This window comes from Coffea arabica, chromosome 9c (genome assembly GCF_036785885.1).
Source record: "Coffea arabica cultivar ET-39 chromosome 9c, Coffea Arabica ET-39 HiFi, whole genome shotgun sequence".
Lineage (NCBI taxonomy): Eukaryota > Viridiplantae > Streptophyta > Magnoliopsida > Gentianales > Rubiaceae > Coffea > Coffea arabica.
In genome coordinates, this window is record NC_092326.1 from 38,171,302 (window position 1) to 38,195,272 (window position 23,971).

General features: G+C 34.1%; 3 protein-coding genes and 1 long non-coding RNA gene across 4 annotated transcripts; 3 read left to right on the plus strand and 1 right to left on the minus strand.

The window, feature by feature from the left end:
* Window positions 1–958: 958 nt before the first annotated feature.
* On the plus strand, window positions 959–5,049 carry LOC113708125 (uncharacterized). Its single transcript, XM_027230594.2, has 4 exons — window positions 959–1,934; window positions 2,189–2,260; window positions 2,367–4,458; window positions 4,598–5,049. Exons 1-3 carry the CDS (start codon window positions 1,112–1,114, stop codon window positions 3,515–3,517), a joined length of 2,046 nt encoding a protein of 681 aa, XP_027086395.2. The 5' UTR covers window positions 959–1,111; the 3' UTR covers window positions 3,518–4,458; window positions 4,598–5,049.
* On the plus strand, window positions 3,817–4,434 carry LOC113708124 (receptor kinase-like protein Xa21). The gene has a single exon (XM_027230593.2). It carries the CDS (start codon window positions 3,817–3,819, stop codon window positions 4,432–4,434), a length of 618 nt encoding a protein of 205 aa, XP_027086394.2.
* Window positions 5,050–5,831: 782 nt separating the features above from the next.
* On the minus strand, window positions 5,832–10,120 carry LOC113707888 (thioredoxin O2, mitochondrial-like). Its single transcript, XM_072064849.1, has 6 exons — window positions 9,799–10,120; window positions 8,285–8,350; window positions 8,084–8,134; window positions 7,863–7,942; window positions 7,446–7,490; window positions 5,832–6,145 (listed from the first exon to the last, which is right to left on the minus strand). The coding sequence occupies exons 1-6, from the start codon at window positions 10,061–10,063 to the stop codon at window positions 6,047–6,049; spliced, it is 606 nt and encodes a 201-aa protein (XP_071920950.1). The 5' UTR covers window positions 10,064–10,120; the 3' UTR covers window positions 5,832–6,046.
* Window positions 10,121–14,291: 4,171 nt separating this feature from the next.
* On the plus strand, window positions 14,292–15,178 carry LOC140014286 (uncharacterized). The gene is made up of 2 exons (XR_011821005.1): window positions 14,292–14,808; window positions 15,017–15,178. It is a non-coding gene; the product is annotated as an uncharacterized lncRNA (long non-coding RNA).
* Window positions 15,179–23,971: the final 8,793 nt, after the last annotated feature.

Here is a 23,971-nt window from a genome sequence, read left to right on the forward strand (position 1 = left end):
CTCATGGTTTGGATTAAAGTGTCAAAGTGATGGAAATGATCATTTGTAATGGAATCTTTAAAAATATCAAAATTACCCTTACAAATACATGACCCACTACCCCTGTATGATTTTATGTTTTACAATGTAACCTCCTTATGGTTTAATACTTTACCATATAATTCTTTTATAATTTTCAAAATATACACTTAACTCCCTATGGTTAATAAATAATTTTCAACTTTACATAAGATTATTTTTGACATTTTAAATGACTCCGTTACGAATGATCATTTCCGTTACTTTAATACTTTAATCCAAATCATAAGAGAATTATGTATAGATTTTGAAATTATATGGGAGTTATGTGAAAAAAATACTAAATCACAGGGGATAAAGTGTAATTATTTAGGACGACAGTGCATGGAGGAGGGGCTGGAACGGTCGTTCCGGAAGGTTCACGGCCATGATTAGGCCAAAAAAATTTGTGCGGCTCAGATCACTCCTTGTAACTCGATTTTCACGCCATGTGGGACCCACAAAAATATTGTTCTAGTGTTACTCGCTGTTGTTTTATTGTTACACCTTGTACAGAACTGATATTATACCATGTGCAAATGGTGTTACACTTTCCGGAACGGTTGCTCTGACAACCGTTCCCGCCCCGGATCCACAATGTATCTGCCTGCCTAAGTAGAGCCTGTGCAGGGCAGGGCAGCAATGAGAAAGTGACTACTGAGTACTGATATTTCCCTTATGATTAAAAATAAAAAATAAAAATAAAAATAAACAGGTAATGTCCAAGAATGCTCAACTCAGAACTTACAAGTTTCAATTGTTGTAGAATATGGCCCAGTGCACAAATAAAGAACCAAGAGATTTGATAAAGTCAAATATCATTTCTTGCTACAGTGAATTATGTGAACAAGTATCAGATAGCAAATTACTTTATTGTAGTACTCAACATTCGACGATCAATATTTATACAACATAGCTAATTACATCACTCGTCATCTCTATAGAGTAATATGCTCCAAGGGAACTTCAATGAAATAAAAAATTTGGTAGAAATCCCTTTTACTTTGGCCATTGAATTATACCGTCCTTCCCCGCTCGCAACTTGCACACAACCATGGGAACAATTCTACTTCTCTTCTTGTGTTTTCTTCCAGGTTGCTTAGCCTTGACCTCAACCAACATCGACACTGATCAATCATCTCTTCTTGCGTTGAGAGCTCAAATTTCATTTGACCCTCAAGAAATCTTGGCAAAAAACTGGTCTGTTGCCTCGCCTGTTTGTGACTGGATTGGGGTTACCTGCAGCTCGGGCCATCGTAGAGTGATTGCTTTGAACATTTCAAACATGGGTCTTAGTGGAACCTTACCTCCCCAGTTGGGAAACCTGTCATTTCTCGTTTCTCTTGACATGCGTAGGAACAATTTCCATGGAGAACTGCCACCAGAACTTGCTCAATTGAATCGATTAAAAGTACTGAATTTGGGCGTCAACAACCTCAATGGATTGCTTCCTAACTGGTTTGGATCATTTCAAGGACTGGAATTTCTCCCTCTCAGAAACAACAGCTTCACCGGTCTTATGCCGCCTTCCATCTCCAACATGTCAAGGCTAGCAATTTTAATCCTTGTTAACAACTCTCTTGAAGGCAAAATCCCGGAAGAGATCTTCAACATTTCCTCACTGGAAATGATTTCCTTGGGAGTTAACAGCTTGTCTGGAAGTCTTCCGGATTACATGTGTTTTCATCTTCCGAGACTGAGATTCATTGGCCTATCAATGAATAAATTCAGTGGTCAAATACCATCAAGTTTAGCTCAATGTTCAGAACTTCAGGCTCTGTCTTTTTCCTTCAACAAATTCACTGGAAATACACCAAAAGAAATAGGGAACCTGAAGAAGCTTGAGGTGATATATTTCGCCATGAACAGTTTAACAGGTAAGATCTTGATTCTTGAGTCAAAGGAGTAGTGTTTATTACTCCTGAGTTTGTAGGAGTTAGATTGCTAACATGTTTTTTCTATATAGTAACTATAGCTTTCACACATTGCTCTGATTACTAAATTTTAGCAGTATACCCATTGCACGCTCTTGTTTATTTTTATTTTCTGTCTTTTAGTAACTGTTATGTTCCTTTCCCAAGTTTTATCAAAAGATGTGGACTTCATGTTCCATAAGTTTTGCATTTTGTAGGTGAAATTCCAAAAGAGCTTGCAAATTTGACCATGCTCAAGTTCTTAGACTTATCTGATAACAACATAACAGGTACATGAGACAATTCATAGTCACACCAGTTACTTATTTTGATGATCTTTAGATCTACTATGAGGATAATAGTTCATTTACATATAAGCTCATACATTTCTGCCAGGCGAAATACCAAGAGAGATCAGCAACTTACACAATCTGGAAAAACTCAACTTGGGGTGGAATACCATGAGTGGTTCCATACCAGTGGAGATCTTCAACCTCTCCAGGCTAAAATTGATGTCGCTTGCAGGAAATAAACTTTCAGGCATTCTTCCTTCAACAGTGTTTTATGGGCTTCCCAATTTAGAAGAACTTTATTTGAACGATAATAACTTTGTTGGAGATATTCCCGAGTCCATCTCAAATTCTTCTAGACTTTATTTCATAATATTGTCTGACAATAAATTCACAGGGCCGATTCCCATTTCCATTGGTAATCTAAGGCTCCTTCAAGTGCTGGACTTAACTAGCAACAATTTAGTCTGTGACTCTTCCTACGGGCCGATTCCCATTTCCATTGGTAATCTAAGGCTCCTTCAAGTGCTGGACTTAACTAGCAACAATTTAGTCTGTGACTCTTCCTACCCAGAGTTGAGCTTCATCTCTTCCTTAGCAAACTCCAAGAACTTGAGAAAATTAAGTGTGAGTAACAATCCACTAAATGGTATTCTTCCAGATTCTGTTGGGAACCTTTCTACCTCACTACAAACAATGTATGCCTACGGTTGTGGACTCAGGGACTGCATTCCTGATAGAATTGGGAATTTGAGCAATTTGATTATCTTAAGTCTATACAATAATCAGTTGACTGGATCATTGCCCATTACGGTAACAGGTTTGCTAAAGCTTCAAGCAATAATGCTTCACATCAACAAACTAAGCCAAGTCAGCCTAGAATATTTCTGCTATTTCAACAATTTGGGTGTTATATCTCTCAGCTTCAATCAAATTGTGGGATCAATTCCAGAGTGCATAGGAAATGTTACTTCGCTGAGATATCTTTACCTAGCTTCCAATAAATTCAACTTTGCACCTAAAACCTTGTGGAACCTTAAAGATCTTTTAGTGCTCGACCTCTCCTCCGATTCATTAACTGGCCCTCTACCTCTTGACGTTGCAAACTTGAAAATTGCAACAGCCATAGACATGTCAATAAATCACTTCTCAGGTGGCATTCCTACCACAATTGGAGATATGCAGAACCTGCATCAACTTTCCTTAGCCCACACCAACTGCAAGGTTCCATTCCAGAGTCAATTGGTAGTATGTTAAGTTTGGCAATGTTGGATCTATCACGTAACTTTCTCTCCGGCTCCATTCCAAAGTCACTTGAGACCCTTAAGTATCTCACATACTTTAATGTTTCCTTTAACAATTTAAGTGGTGAAATTCCTTCAAGCAGCCCTTTTAGAAACTTCACTAGTGAATTCTTCACTTCGAATGCAGCACTTTGTGGAGCTCAAAGGTTCCTTGTCCCACCATGCGTAAGATTTTCACCTCAAAGTTTGAGAAACAAAAAGAAGTATCTAATAATTCTTGTTCTAGCAGGGGTGATACTAGTTTTAGGCGCCATGTCCTTGGGATTCATTTACCTAAGATATCAAAGGAAAGATAGAAGTCCCATTGAAGCATATTTGTCGTTGGTTGCAACACAAGAAAGAATCTCATATCACAAACTTTTACAAGCAACTGATGGATATCATGAAAAAAATTTTCTGGGAAAAGGAGGCTTTGGATCTGTTTATAAAGGTACTCTCGATGATGGGAGGGTTGTGGCTGTTAAAGTGTTTGACTTACAATTAGAAGGAGCATTGAAGAGTTTTGATGCAGAATGTGAAGTATTGCGAAATCTTCGCCATAGAAACCTCACTAAAGTCATTAGCTTCTGCTCTAACCCTAACTTCAAAGCATTGGTTCTGGAATTTTTGCCTAATGGAAGTCTTGAGAAGTGGTTGTATTCCAGTGACCGTTTTCTAGATATTACACAGAGATTGGACATCTTGGTGGATGTTGCTTCTGCACTGCAGTATCTCCATTACGAGTATTCGACACCAGCAGTGCATTGCGATTTGAAGCCTAGTAATGTCCTGCTTGATGAAGATATGGTTGCCCATGTAAGTGATTTTGGTCTTACAAAGCTGTTGGCTCCAGAGGAGGGCATTGCAATATTGCATACCCCAAAACGCTAGCCACACTTTGCTATCTTGCACCAGGTATGCTGAAACTTTGTTTCTTATTCATATGATTTCTGTTCTTCCTTTCCCCACAGAATTTTTTGAATCTCTCATATTTCAAATTCTCGTTTACTTTTAATATATAATATATGGTGAAGCGTACTTGCCTTGGTTGTAGAGTATGGATTCCAAGGATTAGTATCAGTCAAATGCGATGCTTATAGGTTTGGAATTATGATGATGGAAGTTTTTACAAGAATGAGCCCCAGCAATGAAATGTTCGGTGAGAATTTGAGCCTAAGGAGTTGGGTTCTTGATTCTATGGCAAGTGCATTAGCTCCAATTATAGATGCCAATTTGCTAAGCACAACCGACGATCACTTTCTTGTGAAGCTGGACTGCATTTCATCCATCATGAAAGTGGCTCTCAATTGCACGAGGGAGTCCCCAGGAGAGAGAAGCAATATTCAAGATGTTCTTGAAGCACTAGTAAAGATCAAACTTCAGCTACTGCCATTAGTTTAGTTTAGCTTCTAATTAGATAGTATGTTTCTGATTTTCTGGTGTTGCTGTGATGGCATACTTATAGTTCTTGATAAAATCATATATATTTAAGTGCAATTAGGCTAATGTTTTATTTTTTGGAAATGATATCAGGAATAGGTTGCAAAGTAACGAGAGGGTATCCTAGTCTTTCGACCAGACTAATCCTTTAAAATTGCGTAGAGCCTTGCCTACACAGTAAAGTAGCACATGAAAGTCGATCACAAAACATGCTGGTAACTACTAGACTACGGAACTAGTTAAAAATTAAAACTTAAAAAAAAAAAAAAAAAAAAAAAAAGTAAACCCCTGTGCTAGAATCTGTGTGCATAAACTGAAATTGCCAAATCTCGTTCCCCCAGACCAATCCTCAATTCATATGACCCGGAAAGCTTATCTCCATATGTCTGAATTTCTGATCAGTGACATGTTGTCAAAGATGCAGTGCCTGTGGTAGATATCAGACAGATGGACGGATAACGTTGGAGACAATTTTTCTGCTGTATATCTGCTTGCCTAATAGTTTGTTGTGTATCAATCGTTAGTGACATGGATTGGTACAAATTTTTGCGTGAATAGGAGACACTATCTAAGAAGATTAATGTATGAAAGTTGTAATTTCAGTTGTTTCTGATAAATTGTTGGTGTCATCAATTGCTTTTCGAATAATAATATCATATGATTGTTATCAAAGAGAAAGTAAATAGTAACTCTGCTTATATTCATGAAATCAAAATTTTATGATGGATTTGCAGTACTTCTGTGTAATATGGTAATTTTTCAATATGCACGAAGATCGTTATTTATGCATAGCATAGCACAACATAGGAGAAAGAACTGGGAGACATTACCAATTTGAAGAAAGGATATATCACCTGAAAATCACTTCATATCAACATCCATTAACGACAAAGTATGTCAAACTCAAACAGACTTTACAGGATATATTCAGCGAAAAAGTAAAAACCCTCAACGTTTCCCAGCATATAGTATTAAATTTGAAGAAAATAAATTCTAAACCAAAATCTAATCAAAACCACTTTGTATTCCGTGGTAAGATTACATCTTCCATATATGCAGACACTCACTTGTACAATTCTTCCATAGTCGCGTTCAACTGCTTAACATCAGCACCGACCATCTCGGATGCCTTTTTCCCGTTCTGAAAGAAGTGTATGGTGGGCTGCAACAAATGCCATTGGCATCGAAATAGCAATCAATGAACTAGTTAAGATGTAAAGCAACTTCAAAACTCCTTGTAGACTGTTGCCCACATTTGGATTAAATACAAGAATAACTTGCACTTAGGGATTCTTGAGTCCATGTGTCTAAGAAAACGTCGATATAGTTTAAACTATACAGAATAGTTTGCATGATAAACATGTTGTAACATAAATTAGGTGTGTTGTTCATTCATGACTTTAAGACTCTATTATCAAACAAATAGAGAAAAGATTGTGAATTTATGCTTGGTGCCAGAGGAGGGGAAAAAAATCCAACATGAATATGGTATATCAAACATACGAGGCCATTGTGTCCAAGCCAACATAAATTCTAAGATTACATCAGTTTAGAATCATATATGGTCAGTTTCTAATTGAACAGCAAAACCAGCGAGTAAAGCCATCAGATTGTCATAAGAATCATTAGATGAGGAATCTCTAGTTCTCTGCATATAGGAGATTAACTGCCATCAACCTACATCAGGACGGGACAGGACCTACACTTGTCTAAATCATATGCATAAGGTCAGAAGAGTACAAGACTAAAACTACTCCAAAAGATCATGAAGTCATTTTCGTAAGTTCTGATGCAGATGGGAGCTAGGTAAGACCACAAAATGACTTCAATTCGTCATCCAATCTCTGGTTTCTTCAAATGAAAAAAAAAAAAAATCTTTGTTGATGCAAACCTTGGGTATTTAAGAAGGAACTTAATTAACAAGCACGTATTCTTAACAAAAACTTGACTAGGATTTAACATGTTAATGGGTATAAATGCTTTCCACATCCCCAATATATGGAACTTTTTCCATTTAAAGAAAATTAAATTTTCACTGGAATCCTGAGGCAACAAAGAAAAAAGCAGTATACAAATCCGAGCTCAGGGAGCTACTGCAGCATAATGGTACTCATTAGAACTGTTCACTTTTTACGCTCCTTTTCTCCTCCATCAAAATTTCCTTTTCATTTTGTTCTTTTTTCCCTTGTAACCTTACAATAGCCCAGACATTTATTGAATTAATGGAGAGTAGTATCTATCCACGATACAAAACCATTTCAGGGAATAAAATTTTGGCTTGAAATTTAAGAAACTATACCTCAATGAAAATCAGCTAACTGCCCATCTTTTCTTTGTAACTTTTTTCACAATGTGGTAAGAAACTTCCCTATACTTTCTATGTATCCATTTCCTTTTTTCTTTTTTCTTTTTTCAAAAGCATTAAACAAGCAAAATGAGAAGTTACTGATAAGAAGTAGTACCACAGAATGGATGCCTAATTTCATTAATGCTGCAGCAAGAGCGTCCTGCATATAATAAACCAAGGGAAGTAAGCTAGGTGTAAAACAAGAGAATTAACAAAAAGACTAAGAAAAGAGTTGCAAAGAAGCTATTTTGTTGCATAGAAATTGCACTTCAAGTTGCTATTGATGATAATCTATATCTGAAGAGATTATGAAAGGAGAATCACACCCAATAATCTATAAAGAGTCTTTGACCATGCATAATAGATTAAAAAATAGGGTAAGGCAAGTAGATCTTCTTATTTGAGATTCAAGTGAAATATGAAAACACTTTGATCAAACATGATATGAGTGTCCTGTAGGGTCCCAAAAAATTTTTTCAAAACTTCCCTTCCATTGTTAAAAGAAAATTTTCTGCCATGTAGTCTTTATTACCTTATCAATGTCAATTTTGTACGTGGTGACATGAGGATATTTCTCACTCAGCTGTCCAATAACAGGAGATATGAACTTACCTGTACAAGATAATGGTGAAAGTAAATTACAGATCAAACTACTATGAAAATGTGAAATAAATATTAATGCTGCAAATGAGAATAAAGCATTCAAAGCCAGAGTGCTACATATGTATACAATTTCCAATACATAAATCTTACAAGGTCCACACCAGGCTGCTGTGAAGTAAAATAGTGCAGGTAATGATTCATCTGCAGCATATTTGAACATTAAAATATCAGCATCAGGTTAGAATAATAGTTAAAAACCAAGAATAATCCAGAAGACATTAAAGATGGTAAACAATCTACATTTGACGTACATAAAACCAATTGGCCATAAACAAATTTATAAATTTATACCTTGGGCCTTGCGAAGTGAATCATTAAGCTGCTCTTCAGACTCAATGGAAACAATTTTTGATGGACCTGCAATTCCAACTCACTTCAGCAAACGTATTATGCAGTATGCTCCAAAACAAATCTCAGAAAATTGTATGAATTGCCAAAACTGAGAAGAGAATATGCACAAGTTGATCAAATAGAAGTACAATCGAGAAAGCCAAATTCAATATTAGAAGCTTCTTTTAAAATTTATATCAAGAAAGTTTTAGAACCAATTACAATCTCAAAATCCATTTTTTAGGAACAGTGGATAAAACTTTGAACATCGCAAAGCTTCTGGTCATTCAAAAATGTCAGCTCAAAAAGAGAATAGTGGCATTATTCTTAGAATCAACTACAACATACGTATTAGTTTCTGTTGGCAAATAAAAAATATTGTTTTTTACAGGCATCTAACATTACAAGGTCAGGAGATGATTATCTTTTGACAAACCTCTTGTTTTGGGCAGTACCAAAGTGTACACTTTTCCCTTCAGAAGGATACCCAAAGAAAAAAACCTCATTATTAAAGTGGGTGCACATCTAGACATGATTTTTAATACCTGCATCCTGGAAAATGCTTCAATGAGATGCATAAGCCCACCCAATTAGTAAATGGACACCACAGCTTCAGAACTTAGCTTCAGAACTGCGTAACCTTCTCCAATTATAACTGGACAATACAGTTTTGGTAACTTAAACAGACTAGAGTACAGCATAAGTGACTCAGAACCTATAGACCACAAATGTCTAACTCATGGCTTTCAGATAAATCTGACCTAGATTAGTGACGTACACTATCCTCACCTTCAGCAATGTCAAAACCATCAAGGATCTACATTTCTAACACTAGGTCAAGAATCCAAATTCAGAAGTTACCATCAAGTTTTGCATGCCAAGTTATGGAAAGAGAGGACAAAGCAAGCCATTGACTACCACTAGCTAACATAGAGTGCTTCTACATCATACTCTGCCAAGAACAACACATTTTATCAACCAGTAGCCATTCCCAATGATGATACTATATGTGTAATAGCTCCAAATGTTCCTCCAAGACAACTGCACTGTCTTCTTTGTTATGCACATTATGTCCTATTTCCTCCAATAAGTATTTCATCAAACCCGGAGCCAAGAAAAAAATCAACACAAAAACCTCTTCATTTCAGGGAAACAATTAGTTAAATTACAGATAATTTAATCGCAATTAGTTAAATTACAGACAATTTAACCGCAACATTTCACTAATTCACTAAAGATAGAATCCTCAATTAAGCCTAAACAGAAAACTTGAAGCAGTAATTTTCCGTAATGTATTATAAAACTAGTAGCCGGATCACTCTTCAATTACAAATGTACCCAATTTTTGGTAAAAACTTCACCAATTAATTAAAATAAAGCTACAAAATTTTTAAAAAATAAAAGAAACTAATAAAAAAAGAAACTCCTGCTGTATGACTAGCATATAAAGAAATAGAGACGGAAAGAGAAGGGACCTGAGGAGGAATCGGACGAGAAGCTTCGAGAATTATTGCGAGGAATGGTAGACGGTAAATTAGGAGAAATAGCAGGGGTAACTACGGAATTGAAAAGCGGGCGGCGCTTGTCATCGGAGAGAACAAATGTCGAGTACGACAACGTTGCAGCGGCGGAGGAAAGCACTAGGGTTTCGGTAAGCGACGATGAAGAAGAAAATCGAGCAGCTATGGAAGAAGGCCTAGAGGCTGCCAAACGACGTAGTATCGTCGGAATCCCTTTCATATTTGCTCCTCCGCTGCTTCTGGGGTTTTGCGTGGGTTTTTCTATACCAATTAAGTAAATGCAGACGTTGGAGTAAATATCTAGGAAATTTCATCATCAACCCCTAAAGTTGGCTTATTATCATTCTGTCCACATTAATCAAGTGACTGTGTTGAAATCATGATATGCCCTTTTACTTTCTTTTCTATTTTTTTTTTCCAAAACTTCCCCTAGATCCTACTACCATAATTACTTGTGGAAAAGGAAATTAAAGGTGATTTAAATTAGTATGCCGTATTTGGTTTTTTTTGCCTTTTTTTTTCGATGTTAGGGTTGGGGTGGAGGGTTTGGTTGGGACGCGAATCTGCCCTTAACAAGTCCGAAAATTGAATTTGGCATTATACATGGAAACGTAATTACTGCAAGATTGATTTTGTTGAATAATTTTGGCTAATTTTTTAATAAAAGACAAGTTCGCTAATAGAGTATTATATTTCCTTGGCAGGCACAGATCAATTGGGAAAAAAAAAATAAAAGATAAGTGAGGATATCATGTAAAATTAATGCAACTTCAAGAGCTAAATCAATGAAAGTTAAAAAGAAAATTCACCTAAAGAGGGGAGAAAAAAAACTTAAGAAGAAGAAGAAAGGTGATGCATGCATGCATGTGTAACTTTTTTTCATAAACTAAGATTGGAAAAAAAAAAATGTTTTCAATTTCAAGAGAAAAAGGGGATGCTTGAACTGCAATTTTGACGTCAAATGTAATTGGAAAGTTTTCAGAAGGTGAATCCCAAATCTTGAAGATAATTGTAATATGTTCAAATCTAGAGGAAGATCGAAATTAAAGATTGACCCATTAGGCCTTTATCTTTTTTGTTGGATACTAAATAAGCAGAAAATGATCGTTGATCAATACCTGTTTCTTATAAGCCAGTTAAGCACAGAAGTTCTATGACTACAGGTCTGTAGATATCCTTTGTACTCTTACAGAAAATGCAATTGTTTCAAATTTTAACACAACACACAATAGTTGTTAACATTTTAAAGAACAAAAAGATCCTCAAAACCAATTGTTACAGTGAAGCCCTTGTCCGATCTTCATATTGTCTTAAGAAACAAGTCCACAAGATTCTTGTTCTGTCAATAAAATCCAGAAAATTATGGACAATTAAGTTTCAAGAACTTATCCTGCGGGAAAAGAAAAAGACAATACATGCTGTTACTTCATCCTTAGTGCCGCACGAAAGATGCAGAAAATGCTATAAATTTTCTCAACAAAAGTCAATGCCTGATCATCCACCTTCTAACAGATTGCATATGTTATACTTATCAACCTTGAATCGCTTATTCTTTTTTTCACCTTGAAGTATTGCTTCCATCAATTTGTAGTTTATATAAAATCCGCAATACAAGTTGGTTTAATTGGTAAGGACGAACCAATTCCTCGCAAAAAATTGTGTACGAATTCAACCGTTAATGTGAGGACTGCATCAGTGGACTGACTATCTGTATAAACACTGATAAACGACCTATATATGGTCCAAGAACAGATAACAAGTGGAAAAAATTTCATGACAAATGGAGGCAAAGCACATCCATGTTGGCACCTTTGTTGTACTGGTGTTCTTAGTGACAGGGAGTTAATCAGTAAAGCACCACAGGGCAGCAAGTCCAGTCGGTCAGAGTTCGTTCTTTTCTTGCTTTTTCAAATGCTTCAAGTTATGTGCTCTTGATGATCGACTCTATCGGTTTAATTGTGCCAAAAAAAAAAATGCACAAAACATCTTATTGCTGCCACCTCATTGTTGCAGTATTGCAAAATTGGTTGTTCCTTAAGCCATTGCAGCAAATTCAACAAATGTTTGATGCTATATATGCCAATACATGCATGAAATAATTTTACATATCAGAAACTTCCCTTATCCTCTACGCAAGATTTTGGTTAGTCCTCAAATTATTATAAAAGTCATGCTATATGAAAGCTTTGTTAAACAAATTAATTTGTCATTTCAGTTTTAACCCCAAATCCTTATACCATTTCCAATTCCTTGCCGAAGTTATTAATTTCTGTATCAGAAGGCTGAAATTGATAAGCTTAATCAAAGATAATTTTTACCCTCTCATTTTCAAATGCTTGATAAGCATGATCCTTCTTAAAGGAAAGAAATCAGATGAAAATTGTCAAGGAGGGTTGTTCAAATTACTGCAACAGCAAGAGCTAGCTAGTGATCCTTTGAAGAACTAAAAGGCTGAATTGATATCATGACAATGAGTACTTATATTGTGTTTGGGTTGTATTTTCTAGGATTTTTTGTAAAAAAAAAAAAAATTACTGTAGCGATTTGATGTATGTGAGAATAAAAAGGTAATAGGAAAATGTGATCACGGAAAACGACGCAATTTTTCAACCGAAAATGGCTGTCCAAACAAGGCTACTAGTATGCCATGAGTACTATTTATGGAAACAAATGTAGATTTTTAATAAGAATCTTGTGGTATATTATATATGCTTGGTTCTATCTTTATGAAAATTTTCATTTTTGGTGTATATTTATGAGCACAATTCACGTGGTATATATTGTTAAATATCATATTATTTCTCATGAAAATAAAAGACAACTATATTAGCAAAAAAGAAAATGATTAAGCAACTAATTAGTAATTAATAAAAGACTTTGGCCATACAACCTAAAAACTTTAGTCAGCAGTATAAAAATAAAAGAAAAGAAGTTGAAAAAAAAAGACCCATATATAAAAATAATTGTGATCCACATTTTTTATTCTCCAAAAGGTCCTCTAGAGGCAAAGTCACAGAGAGGAGCATCACATCAGTTTCAAGTGGGATTTGTTGCCTCCTTTTATAGTCGCATAGATAACTATATTCATAATGGTTAATTATGGATGGAGATTATTGATAAATAAACAAAGTTAAAAAGAAAACCCATTAATCGGCTTTAAATTTCAAGAGAAAAAAATGAATTGTTGTGAACTTCTAGAAGAAAAATAAAAAGAAAAACAATTTTATTTTGTATTCAATGACGAACAAAAAAGATGAAGAAAATGCTAAATTTTTTTCAGTCAACAAAAGTCAATACTTGCAATCTAGCTTCTAAAGTTTCATCGATATGACTTTGGCTAAAAGCCCAAAAAATTTTAGAGTCTTGGACAGCAATTAGAGAAATAACCAGAAAAATTCAAGTAAAAGGCGCATATCTCAAAATACTTGCTTTCCACGATTTATATTCTCCATTAAATCTCCAGGGCCAAAGTCACATAATTAAGATAGCTTGTTCTTATTTTCAAGAGCACAAAAGTTCTCAAGAGTTCTTAGAGTAGTGGATCAGATGAAGTAAGTTGTCTTTTTGTTGTACTAACTCACATGCAATCACCTGGTATGGAGCTTCTCCTCTTTTTCTATCTGCTACACTCGCAGATAATGCTTTGCTGATTTCAATAAAATATCTTTATTCATAAAGAAGTTCGAGAATGGCTAATGGCACACGACAAGTAAACTGAAACAGGGATAAATCCTCTATATATTTTCAGCATGAATATCCACCCTGCGATTGCACTGCAAATCTAAATTTTTACAAACAAGATAAAGCCAAACTCACTTGTTATTTTGTGCCTCAAAGAGCCAATTTATCAGCATAGGGATATCGATTGGGCAAATGAGATTCTTGGTTGAACTTTCACACCCTCTCATTTTTCCATTTCCCTTATAAGTCTTACATTCTCCTTTGAATAGAAAAAAAAAAAAATTAGAAGGGCCCAAAAATGAATAATGGCACTAAATTGTAGATATAACAAGTACTACCGAGTAATTTTTTTTCTTTTTCGACAATGACAATAATCTACACTACTCCTATATTATAAGAAAAGGGGAGTCCAACAGGACTTGTACGAAAGTTAAACCAGACAAGCGTTCTGCTGCGCTCTTTCACTCCATCGATATAACAAGTATTTTACAGCACTCTCTGGATTTTTTTAAATACTTGAGTCTGTCTGAGTAGTCAAATAGGACTATCACAGTCATGCTGTTCTTCTTTGACTCCGTAATCGGTGGAACAATTGAGCTTACCCTGTGAAAGTGCATTGAATTCAAGGAAAAAGACAATTACCGATTGCTTCACATTTAGTACTGTCTAAAAGATGCAGAAAACGCTAAATTTTCTCAACAATAGTCAATACTTATTAGCTACCTTCGTTTCCTTTTCTCCTCACTTTTTTGCAAGTATATTATCAGCCTTCCTAGCTACTTTCATATTTATACTTGGCGAAGACAGTTGCCTCATCATTTATCTTTGGAGTAAGCAGCCGATTGCCTCTTCACTTACTATTGATCCGATAGCTGAATGTTACAGCTATTAAATGACCTCCATTTTTCTCTTGATATAAACCACAGCTTCCTCGCTCAAGATTTACACACAGTTTTAGCCTATAGCAAAAGTAGAAAAAGTGTTAAGAGTTTATGAAAATGGGAGCAAAGGGTATTATCACCGTTGCTACTCTAGTCCTAATGGCTATGCTGATAACAGTGAACTCAGACGAACAAATGGCACCCATTCCTGATCCTTTTCATCAGAAGAGCCTCATTTATCTATGCTACAAGAAATGCTCCGACGATTGCCTTCTAAAGAAGGACATTACTCACAAATGTTTCCTGAACTGCCATCACCAATGTCTTGGTTTCCTGACTGCTCATCCCGTGCAGTATTGTAGTATGGGGTGTTCAATGGCCCGTTGCAGCCAATTCAGAAACGGTTTGTTATATATCCTTCATGTATTTGTTATCTTTGTTTTAGTTGCAGTCAATTTCTATGTGAAAACTATATATTGCAAGAAGTTGACATGCACCATTTTAAAGATGACAGATCTAAAAATGGCAGCTATTTACTTTTTCCATACACTGTTCTTTTGCTTTTTCTTGCCTGTTGATTGGTCAACTAATTGAACATATTTTCTTGACAGATGCAGCCAAGAAGGAAGAATGTGAAAAGAGCTGCTCAAAGTACTGCAACGGCAAGGTCTAATGCTCTGTAAATCCAGAGTTGATGTAACAATAATCTATATATTTGTCATCAACAGCACTGCAAATAATTGAAATCATTGGCTGGATGTGTTTGACTTTTACTCTCTACAAATTTCTTGTGTGGTATTCAGAAGTTTAATGAAAAAAAAATCACTTTGTTAATTGCATGGTGTTTGAACTTTCAATCTTTCTTCAACTTTCATCTGTGGTATTCAAGCCATATGAGGGAAAAAAACAGATTCCAAGAAAGAAAATTGTAAAGAGCAAGAAATTCTATCCATGTTCATGTACTTCCCCCAAGGTATATATCAGACCTGAACTTGTATATGCTCCAAAACAGATACATACATATACACACAACCAAGCAACATAACCTGCTTTTGGATGAAAATAAATGCTTCTTAAAATCCTTTTTGTTTAGCACATATAAAATCAAAACAGAAAGCCATAACTAGGCGAAAATACTTTTCTTTTTTGCATGCTTGAAAAAGGGTATGCTAGGCAAGAGGGATTTACGCTGCCTCCGGGAACAATAATACTTCAAAATAGTGACTTCTTTTGCTTATAATTAAGGTAGAATTATTAGGCTTATTTTTGGTAATTAAAAGAGTTAAAGAGATACTTAGGTAAGAGATTAATACAAGACCGGACTACTAGAGGCTACATAATATGAATTTTGCCTAATAATTTATATACTATTATTTGGATGTCCAAATTTTTCAATGAACAGTGGGAATAATATACTCCAAGAGAAATAAAAAATTTGCATGTTTGCTCGAGGACAAAATTTTGAAATCTTTTGGTAAAAGAAATCAAAAAATTTGAAAACAGAAAAAAGACGTACTTGATGCATTCTCAGCATGCAAGATCCCTGCTCAAGAACTTCATCATGCAATTAGGCCACTGGATTTATCCGACTTGGTAATACTAACTCGTGTCAAAAAAAAAAAAAATTTTTTTTTGGCTAAAGATAGGAGTTAACATTAAAAATAAATAAATATTAAAGCGGTGAAACACCACTATGTGGTGTGTGTGTGTGTATATATATATATATAATATTTTTTCAAGAATAGGATTAGTGATAGGACACCTGCACTATATATATTCCCTAATTTTCTTATAACTAAACCTTGACTCCTAATCATGTTTATGATTATATAATCAATCCAAGGTCCAGACTTGAGAATTTAGGTTTCATATGTTTTTTTTTTCTTTGATAATTAGACGTAAATATGACCAAGAAGATAAATCATAAATCCATCCTCCAGAATAAGAAGTAAAATCATTGACACCCATTAATTGTTTGGGTGGAGAAAAAACCAGCTGCATCTACAAGTTGGAGGAGAACATGTAGAAGCCCAAGTTTGTACCTTTCACAGGCTTAGGTAGACGGTTGGATGAGGTACCTATTGTACATTTTTTTTTCCGAACACGATAAATTTTATTTTACACCTACTTCTACTCTACACTAAGGGGAAGGGATGAATCCGAAGAGATCAATGGAGAATTCGGAGAGAACTAAATCATCATTAAACCAGACAGGTGCCTTTGCATCCGCTGATAAAATTTTCAAAAATTTCTGGACAAAAATGCAGGCCAAGGTACCTGTAGTACATGAGCTGGTGGAAAAGTTGCAGAATATTGATATCAATAAGGATGATCCCTCATGAAAAGGATCAGGAACCGAAGAAATCAACAGCTTTTCTTGAAACCTAATGGCAAAGAAGCTGTTTCAATAAAAGAAGGAAGCAAATTTCAGCCCTTCACATGAACGAAACACATATTAGGAAATACGTAGCTGAATTCTAATTTACACCATATTTCACAACCAGGACAACAATGCCTTAAATTTCATGGCATCCAACTAACGTTTGTCATTCTGAACTTTGGAAACCAATCTAGCCCATCAATGACAAACTCGATCAGCCTGGATTGCACAAGGAGAGGTCTTACAGTGGAATTGACAATAGCCCATCCCCGGTTACACCGGTCCATCCTCATTTCTCTCAATGAGATTTTTGTTTTGCAAAATTCATATCCTGCTTTTAGCCCAAATATCTAAATTGTATGAGTTTTAAGGCGAGGAACGTTCATTCTTCTCATACTTCATTAATAAGGATAATAGCAAATTTTAAACAAAAGTAAACAAATAAGGATTAATCTCTACGTACTGACAGTGTATACACTTTTACGATTTGATACATAACACATAATTCGAATTTAAATTTAAAACCTAAATTTTATGTATGTGTCATGTATCCATCTATGATAATATATACACTATCAGTGTATATAAAATTTATTCAACAAATAATAGCAAATCTTAAGAACTTGCTAAGCCAAGACTGGGAAGGTAATACTTGTGCAGACATCCTTACAAAAACCAATCTTAATCTTCAATTGGGAATTTCACTCTTCCTTGACCCTCCAATGTAATCACTAATTAAGCCCTTTTCAAGAGCAGATACTAGAGGTAGCAATGCAAAAAGTATTTGCCTTCCTTTTGACCTCAAAATGATAATGATAACAATCATAAAACTTGCAGAAAATTCAGCCAAAAGAAGTTGATAACCCTAAATCTATAACATAGAATGGATGCCTAGTTACGTATCAGGAGCCACACCTACTAGTGGTTCACTTACAACTAATAAATTAAGGATTTCGATTATAAACCTCAACTTTTCCGTACGATCCCTGGAATCTATGCTGCTACTATTAGTGCGTTTTACCTACTTTTTTTTATATATAAATGTACTAACCAACATGCAAGTAACAACTTTAAAATGAGCAAAAACAGCAAGTTGATTCTTGTTTTTTGGCTCCCGGGGTTAGTGCGGCCGGTCCGGTAGCCTCCTCTTTAGGAGCATGGTCCGTGTTCGACTCTCTCCCCGTACCGCGCTGGAATCCCTGGGGTGGGTTCTTCCAGCTTGGGGGGATTAGTCTGGTCAATTGACCAGGATACCCCCAGTCGTCAAAAAAAAAAAAAAAAAGATTCCCATTTTTTGGGTGCAAGATCGGCAACCAAGACCAACCAAGACTCAATTTTTGACGCCCCAAGAATTAGAAATTCTGGGTTCTAATTTTTCTATTCTCCTCTCGCTTCTTACATCCTACATCTTTCTTGCTAAAAAAAAAAATTGAAGGAAGCAAAAAAAAAAGACCGACCAAGAAGCTACTTACCTGCTCCTTGAAACAGCAGCAGAATGGCAGCAACATCTCAACTAAAGCATTTCCAACCAACAAATGTTGCATTAGTTGATATCATATTCTGATGAGTTTAGTTTAATAACTGAACTTTGTAATTGACGTTGGACCAACGATGTGGTCGTAGGTCACTTCCCTGCCTATCTCTACAACAAGAAGTATGATTTGTGATCCAAGTATCCAACCTCGATTTGGTCAGACGGACATTACAAGTTCAACAACTTCTGACTTAACCTTTCTGACTTTGAATGCATGACGCAGAAGTGAATTCTTGTTTATTTTGGATTGCCTAGTCTTCATGCACCCCAAAGTACAATTCATTTTCACTATGCATTTCTTGAACCAAAATAGTAGTACTGCAAATAATCTGCTAGTACAGTTGGATATTTGTTCAATTTTTGCATGTCATGATGACCATACGTGCTTGATTTTGATTTTTGGTTAGTACCTATTATGGCTGAGACAGAATAATAAACCGTTGAAGGAGGATTTTAAGCTCATGGGAAGTTATTTTTATGCACTCTCTATGTAATTAAGAAAAAGGGAAAATATTACCAAAATCCGTGCTCGAGATTGTGTTTTTTTTTTGTCGCATTTTCTACGAATTTTTGCAATTTGATATGAAAAGTTTATTAGTTTGGTTTAGAATTGGGAATCTTACTAGCCTAAAACCATGATAAACAAAAATAATTTTTTTTAACCTTTTATTGCAAATCAAAAAAAAAAGAAGCAACTCTTTTATTAATGGTGTAAAGAAAAGTTTCTCTACAATATGAGTTTTATAAAAAAAAAAATGTTATTCTCTTAATAATTTCTCCACAAACCAAGTACATATAAGAAAGTACATTTGTGGAAACACCACATACGTACGTGCTACAACTTCTACTCTTAACAAAAAGAGTCCATACGCTTTCAATCATAAAGCATCTTTTTGCGTGTGTATCATTAGTAAGAATTCCAATAAGAACACACAAATGCCATTGGCCCCATTCCAAACTCATAGTTGGATTGGAGGAAAAGATGGAACCAATGAAGCTACATGCACCATGATTCATGGAACTCTTGTGTTTCTTCTCCATGCACGAATCTTTCTTGTCCATTTTCGTGGGCGCAGTACATAAAAATTATCTGAAATAATACTGTAACACTTTTTATAATATAATATATATATGAAATAAAAAAATGATTAAAAATTACGTTTATGATATAAACGTAAACAGTACAAAATTTTAACATATTTTTAGGACCCACTTGGGTCATATTCTACTTTTGTCCCTTCAATCAGTGGAAACAAAGTCATCTTTCCAATTAGGAATCCCTGCAAGCAAAATGGCTTTGCATTATGAAATTGGCCACGCAATTACGTTGTCATGTCGTTGCCGCAATAATGTCCATTTTCTTGGCCCTTTGGCTTTTCAAGCCAAGAAAAAGCGTTGCAGCCCGCTTTTTAATGGATAAGTGGAGATTTTGTGAACGTAAGAAGGTTAAAATTACCGATTGCTTCATCCACAAGGACCTCAACATCCTCAAATGATTTTCCCTAGTTCATTTTGCTATTTTTGTTTGTGTCTTTTATTTTTGCTGTTCTGCCTCTTTTTTATTATTACTAGTGGGAAAGACGCACACAATGCGTGTGCACGTTAAGAAATCTTAAAGGAAAAAGATACTAATTTGTTGGTGATTATTTAAAATTTTATCAAGTTTTATAAATAGGTGAGTACTTTTTATTTTTTGTTTTTGAAAAGAGAGGAAATTATTGGTGCTTTAAAAAAATTTTGAAGTGTGTAAATTTTTTGATATTTTAAAGTGTGTGATTTACAAATTTTGAGAAATTTTTTGAGATTATTGTAACTAAAATTATTAAAAAAACTTGTAACCGATAAATTCGATCAAAAACTTATTTGCCAAACAGGCTTGTAGTTGTAAAAACGGTTGTAAAAGTGGGGGCGAGTATGCATGGCAACAACTACTTAAAGCTGCGGTATGGAAGATAAGTTGTAATGTAGTTGTAGAGTGTTCCGTCATGCAAGGATAAAATTAGACTACAAAATGTTGGCAAAATTTTTTTAACAGCAAACCCTAGTACTCGTGCACTATATATAGGAAGATTTTGAAAGGTAATAAATTGTGTAAATACGATGAACCAATCTGCTCGACACTCAAATCGAACCTGGTTTGATAAAAGCTTATTCGAACTTGATTTGCCTATTAGTCAAACCAAATTTGAACAAGATTTTATGCTTGATAATATTCAATCTTGTAAAAAAAAAATAATAATCATTCAAGTTTAGTTTGACAAATAAACAAGTCAAATTTAAATAAAATTTTAAAATCATTAAAATGATCAAACAAACTTAACTGTGTTCGGTTTGATTAGACTCATTTTTAACCCTACAACTACCCTGCAATATGAAATTTATGAGAAGCCTCGAGGCAAAACTTCCAATAATTGACATATAATACTTCTCTACAACGTCAGATAATTAATATTTATTAAATTTATTTCTAAAAAGCCATTACATTAAGAAAATTTCTCCAAATTTTAAAGCATTACGTCTCTTTAGAGTGATAAATCAGACAACTTCAGTAAGATAATTCAAAATTTTAAAATAAATAATTTTGTCCTATTACGTGCACAACAATACGAAAACATCTCAAATGATTTCTTTTAAGTTATAAGGCCTTGTTTAGATTGCTATTTTCTACCAAAAAAATTATTTATTTTTTGTGAACATATTTTTCAATTAATTTTTTACTTTACATATATTAAATTGTTATAGAATATATTTTTATAAAAATTCCTAAAATTAGCAATTCAAACAGGCTCCAATTTTGGGAGTTTTATAATAGCGAATAGATGATATATTTTATATACAGCGGATTGGAAGAAAGGGGATGAGTTAGGTGACATGGAGCAAAGAAGTTTACGTGAGAGATTCAAATTTGAGACCTCCTATTTACTATATATATATATATATATGTATTACATGGTGGTTTGAAACAAGTCCACCTAACCTTAAGAAATTAAGACAGCCCAACTAATGGAGAGAAATTGTCTTAATTTTAGGTTCACCCACTCCGAAAGAGAAATGGAAAGGTTGCACATATCCTACACAATCTACAGTGCTTTTTTTAAAATTTTATATTCATGGTACAAGTCAGTAAGCATCAGGTCCAACCCGCTGCAAATGTAAAATACTAGAGAAGAAAGCGCAACGGATCTTCTGTCTCACATTCTGTGCCACATTCTATCCCACTTTTTATTATATTGCTATTTCTCCTTCATAAATATCATGTTTTAATTCTTTTTTGTTTTCTTAAGATCCAATAACTATTAATTGAGTAATACACAAAATTTAATAAATTCAAAAAATTAAAATGCATAAAAAATGAGATTTTTTACGAATTTTCTGTTGTATTTTTTAATTTTCTTTTATATATTGCTTTTTTGAAGCTGTTGTATTTATTTTGTACTGAATTAATAGTTATTGGATTTTAAAAAAATAAAAAAGAATTAAAATATAATGTTTATGAAGGAGAAATAATAATATAATAAAAAAAAAATGGCATAAAATGTGGTATAGAAGATCCGTTACGAGAAGAAAGTCCCTTTGTAGGATAGCGAACAATTAATGTCAGTGGGTCAAATGAACGTTTGTCGGACGTCTGCCGCGTCTGCGACAGCCTACACGTCAAAGTCTAGAAGGAAATACGCTGTTACACAAAATGCCATTGTTCCCAAAATACCCTCTCCCGGATGTCTTTCGGGATGACCAGGAATAAGTGAAAAGGTAAAAGCTGGATACTTTTAAGGTCAAATGATTATTTTTAATGTTTTCTTTAATTTTTAAAGACACGTTTATGTAGAGTAATTTACCATTTAAAAATTCAAAAAAAATGGAAAGATGTTTTGTCTTGAATTGTTTTTCTACCGCGGTAAATCGATGTAAGGATTGTATTGGTAAAGTATCAGTAAGAACCCTGTAAAAGATATATGTTTTTGAGAATATATTATGCTCCGTGATAGTAAATAGTAACTGAAGTCAAATTCATCCAAAATTTTATTTAGCTAAAAAAAAAAAACACAATGTACAACTAGAATTAATTCCACGTTTTATTCATTTTTCAACTAAACTTTAAAGAAGTACACTAAAAACTCATGGCAACAACATTGGAAACAAAAATTATACGTTAGAAAACTACAGTAACTTTTGTTTAGGGAAGTGGAAATAGGTGCTGGAAAAATATTTTAGTCCTCCTCGAGATCTTGACAAAGATATTAGCTAGTTGGCATTCTTGTTGGATTCTCAAACACTTCCCTTTCCCTTCTTCAAGTGTTATATTTTTAAAAATATAAGATTAATTAGTAAAAATAAAAAATACAAAAAAGGTAGGCAAAATTAAATAGAAAAAATATATAAATATAAGAGAGAATAATAATTATTAGTATGTGTAAATATATAGTAGAATAGGTGAGTACTATCCAAAAAAAAAAAGGACATCTTATACTAAAATTTGTTAATTGGACAAAATCATGGAAGATGATGTATAGAAAGGGTGGCTTGTTATCTTAGATAATATACGAGACAAAACACTGAGAGAGAGCACATGAGCCACGTGAAATGAAAAGATAGCCAGGAATGTTGAATTGATAATACCGCAACTTGAATTTTTATATATTTGTCGTGTTTTGGACAATTGTTTGAGTCAATTTCAAAGGCATTGGCCCCTTTTCTTTTTGAATTTTTTCAATGAAAAAAAATGGGAATTCATCGTTAAAGTATCACTAGAGTATTAATAATAATAATATATTTCAGCGTAAATCAGAAAATTACACGTTTTTATAGCAAAAGAATAGGCGACTGGGGCTTTATCAATCTTAAATCAAATTATTAATAGAATTGAATTCTAGAAAGAATTTGACAAAAACCTAAAACGGTTGTGTTTGGATTGCATTTTTCGTCACTTTTCATGAAAAAAATACTGTAGCGATTTGATATATGTGAGGGAAAAAGGTGATAAGGAAATGTGATCACGAAAAACGACAATATTTTTTGACGGAAACAAACAATCCAAACAAGATGTTAGCAAATCATTATAGATTATATAAGGGCTTAAGTTTCTAATAACCAAAATGAAAGTATTTGACAAAGTTTTAGTATGATAGCAGGAGTATTATCATTCCTGTATGGCATTTTCCACAACCGGCCACTGTTAGTTTCAACAACTGTATGCCAAATGGTTCCTATTAACTCTTCCTAAATAGCCAACTTATCTTAGCCAAATTGGACACAAAAAGGATTTAAAATCTTTCTTTGAATTGTACGTTGGGAGTTCCGATCTCGTGTCATATAGTTAAAAAAAAATTTAAAGATGGATTTGTCTTCTCTCTAACATCTAATGTTGCTGATCGATTTAAAATATTGTCTGGATTGCAGATTTTTAAGCAAAATTTTTATTTTTTTTATAAATATATTTTTATTTCATATACATCAAATATATATATATATTTTAAAAAATTCTGCAAAAAATAATAAATAATTCAAACAGGACTTGAAGATCTTTCTGGCTCGCAATCTTGTATCTCCAGTTTATGATTGAAAAAATAACTTGAATTCCCAAACTTTTTGAACCAATTGATGACAACTTTACAAGGACAATTAAAGGCACAAATCTTACTCAAAACCTGA

Coding starts and splice junctions, on each gene's coding strand:
- LOC113708125 (XM_027230594.2), top strand. CDS start 1,112: ATGGGAACAATTCTACTTCTCTTCTTGTGTTTTCTTCCAGGTTGCTTA. Junction 1,935..2,188: donor CGCCATGAACAGTTTAACAG/GTAAGATCTTGA, acceptor TGCATTTTGTAG/GTGAAATTCCAAAAGAGCTT. Junction 2,261..2,366: donor ATCTGATAACAACATAACAG/GTACATGAGACA, acceptor CATTTCTGCCAG/GCGAAATACCAAGAGAGATC.
- LOC113708124 (XM_027230593.2), top strand. CDS start 3,817: ATGTCCTTGGGATTCATTTACCTAAGATATCAAAGGAAAGATAGAAGT.
- LOC113707888 (XM_072064849.1), bottom strand. CDS start 10,063: ATGAAAGGGATTCCGACGATACTACGTCGTTTGGCAGCCTCTAGGCCT. Junction 8,135..8,284: donor TTCACTTCGCAAGGCCCAAG/GTATAAATTTAT, acceptor AATATGCTGCAG/ATGAATCATTACCTGCACTA. Junction 7,943..8,083: donor AGCAGCCTGGTGTGGACCTT/GTAAGATTTATG, acceptor TATCTTGTACAG/GTAAGTTCATATCTCCTGTT.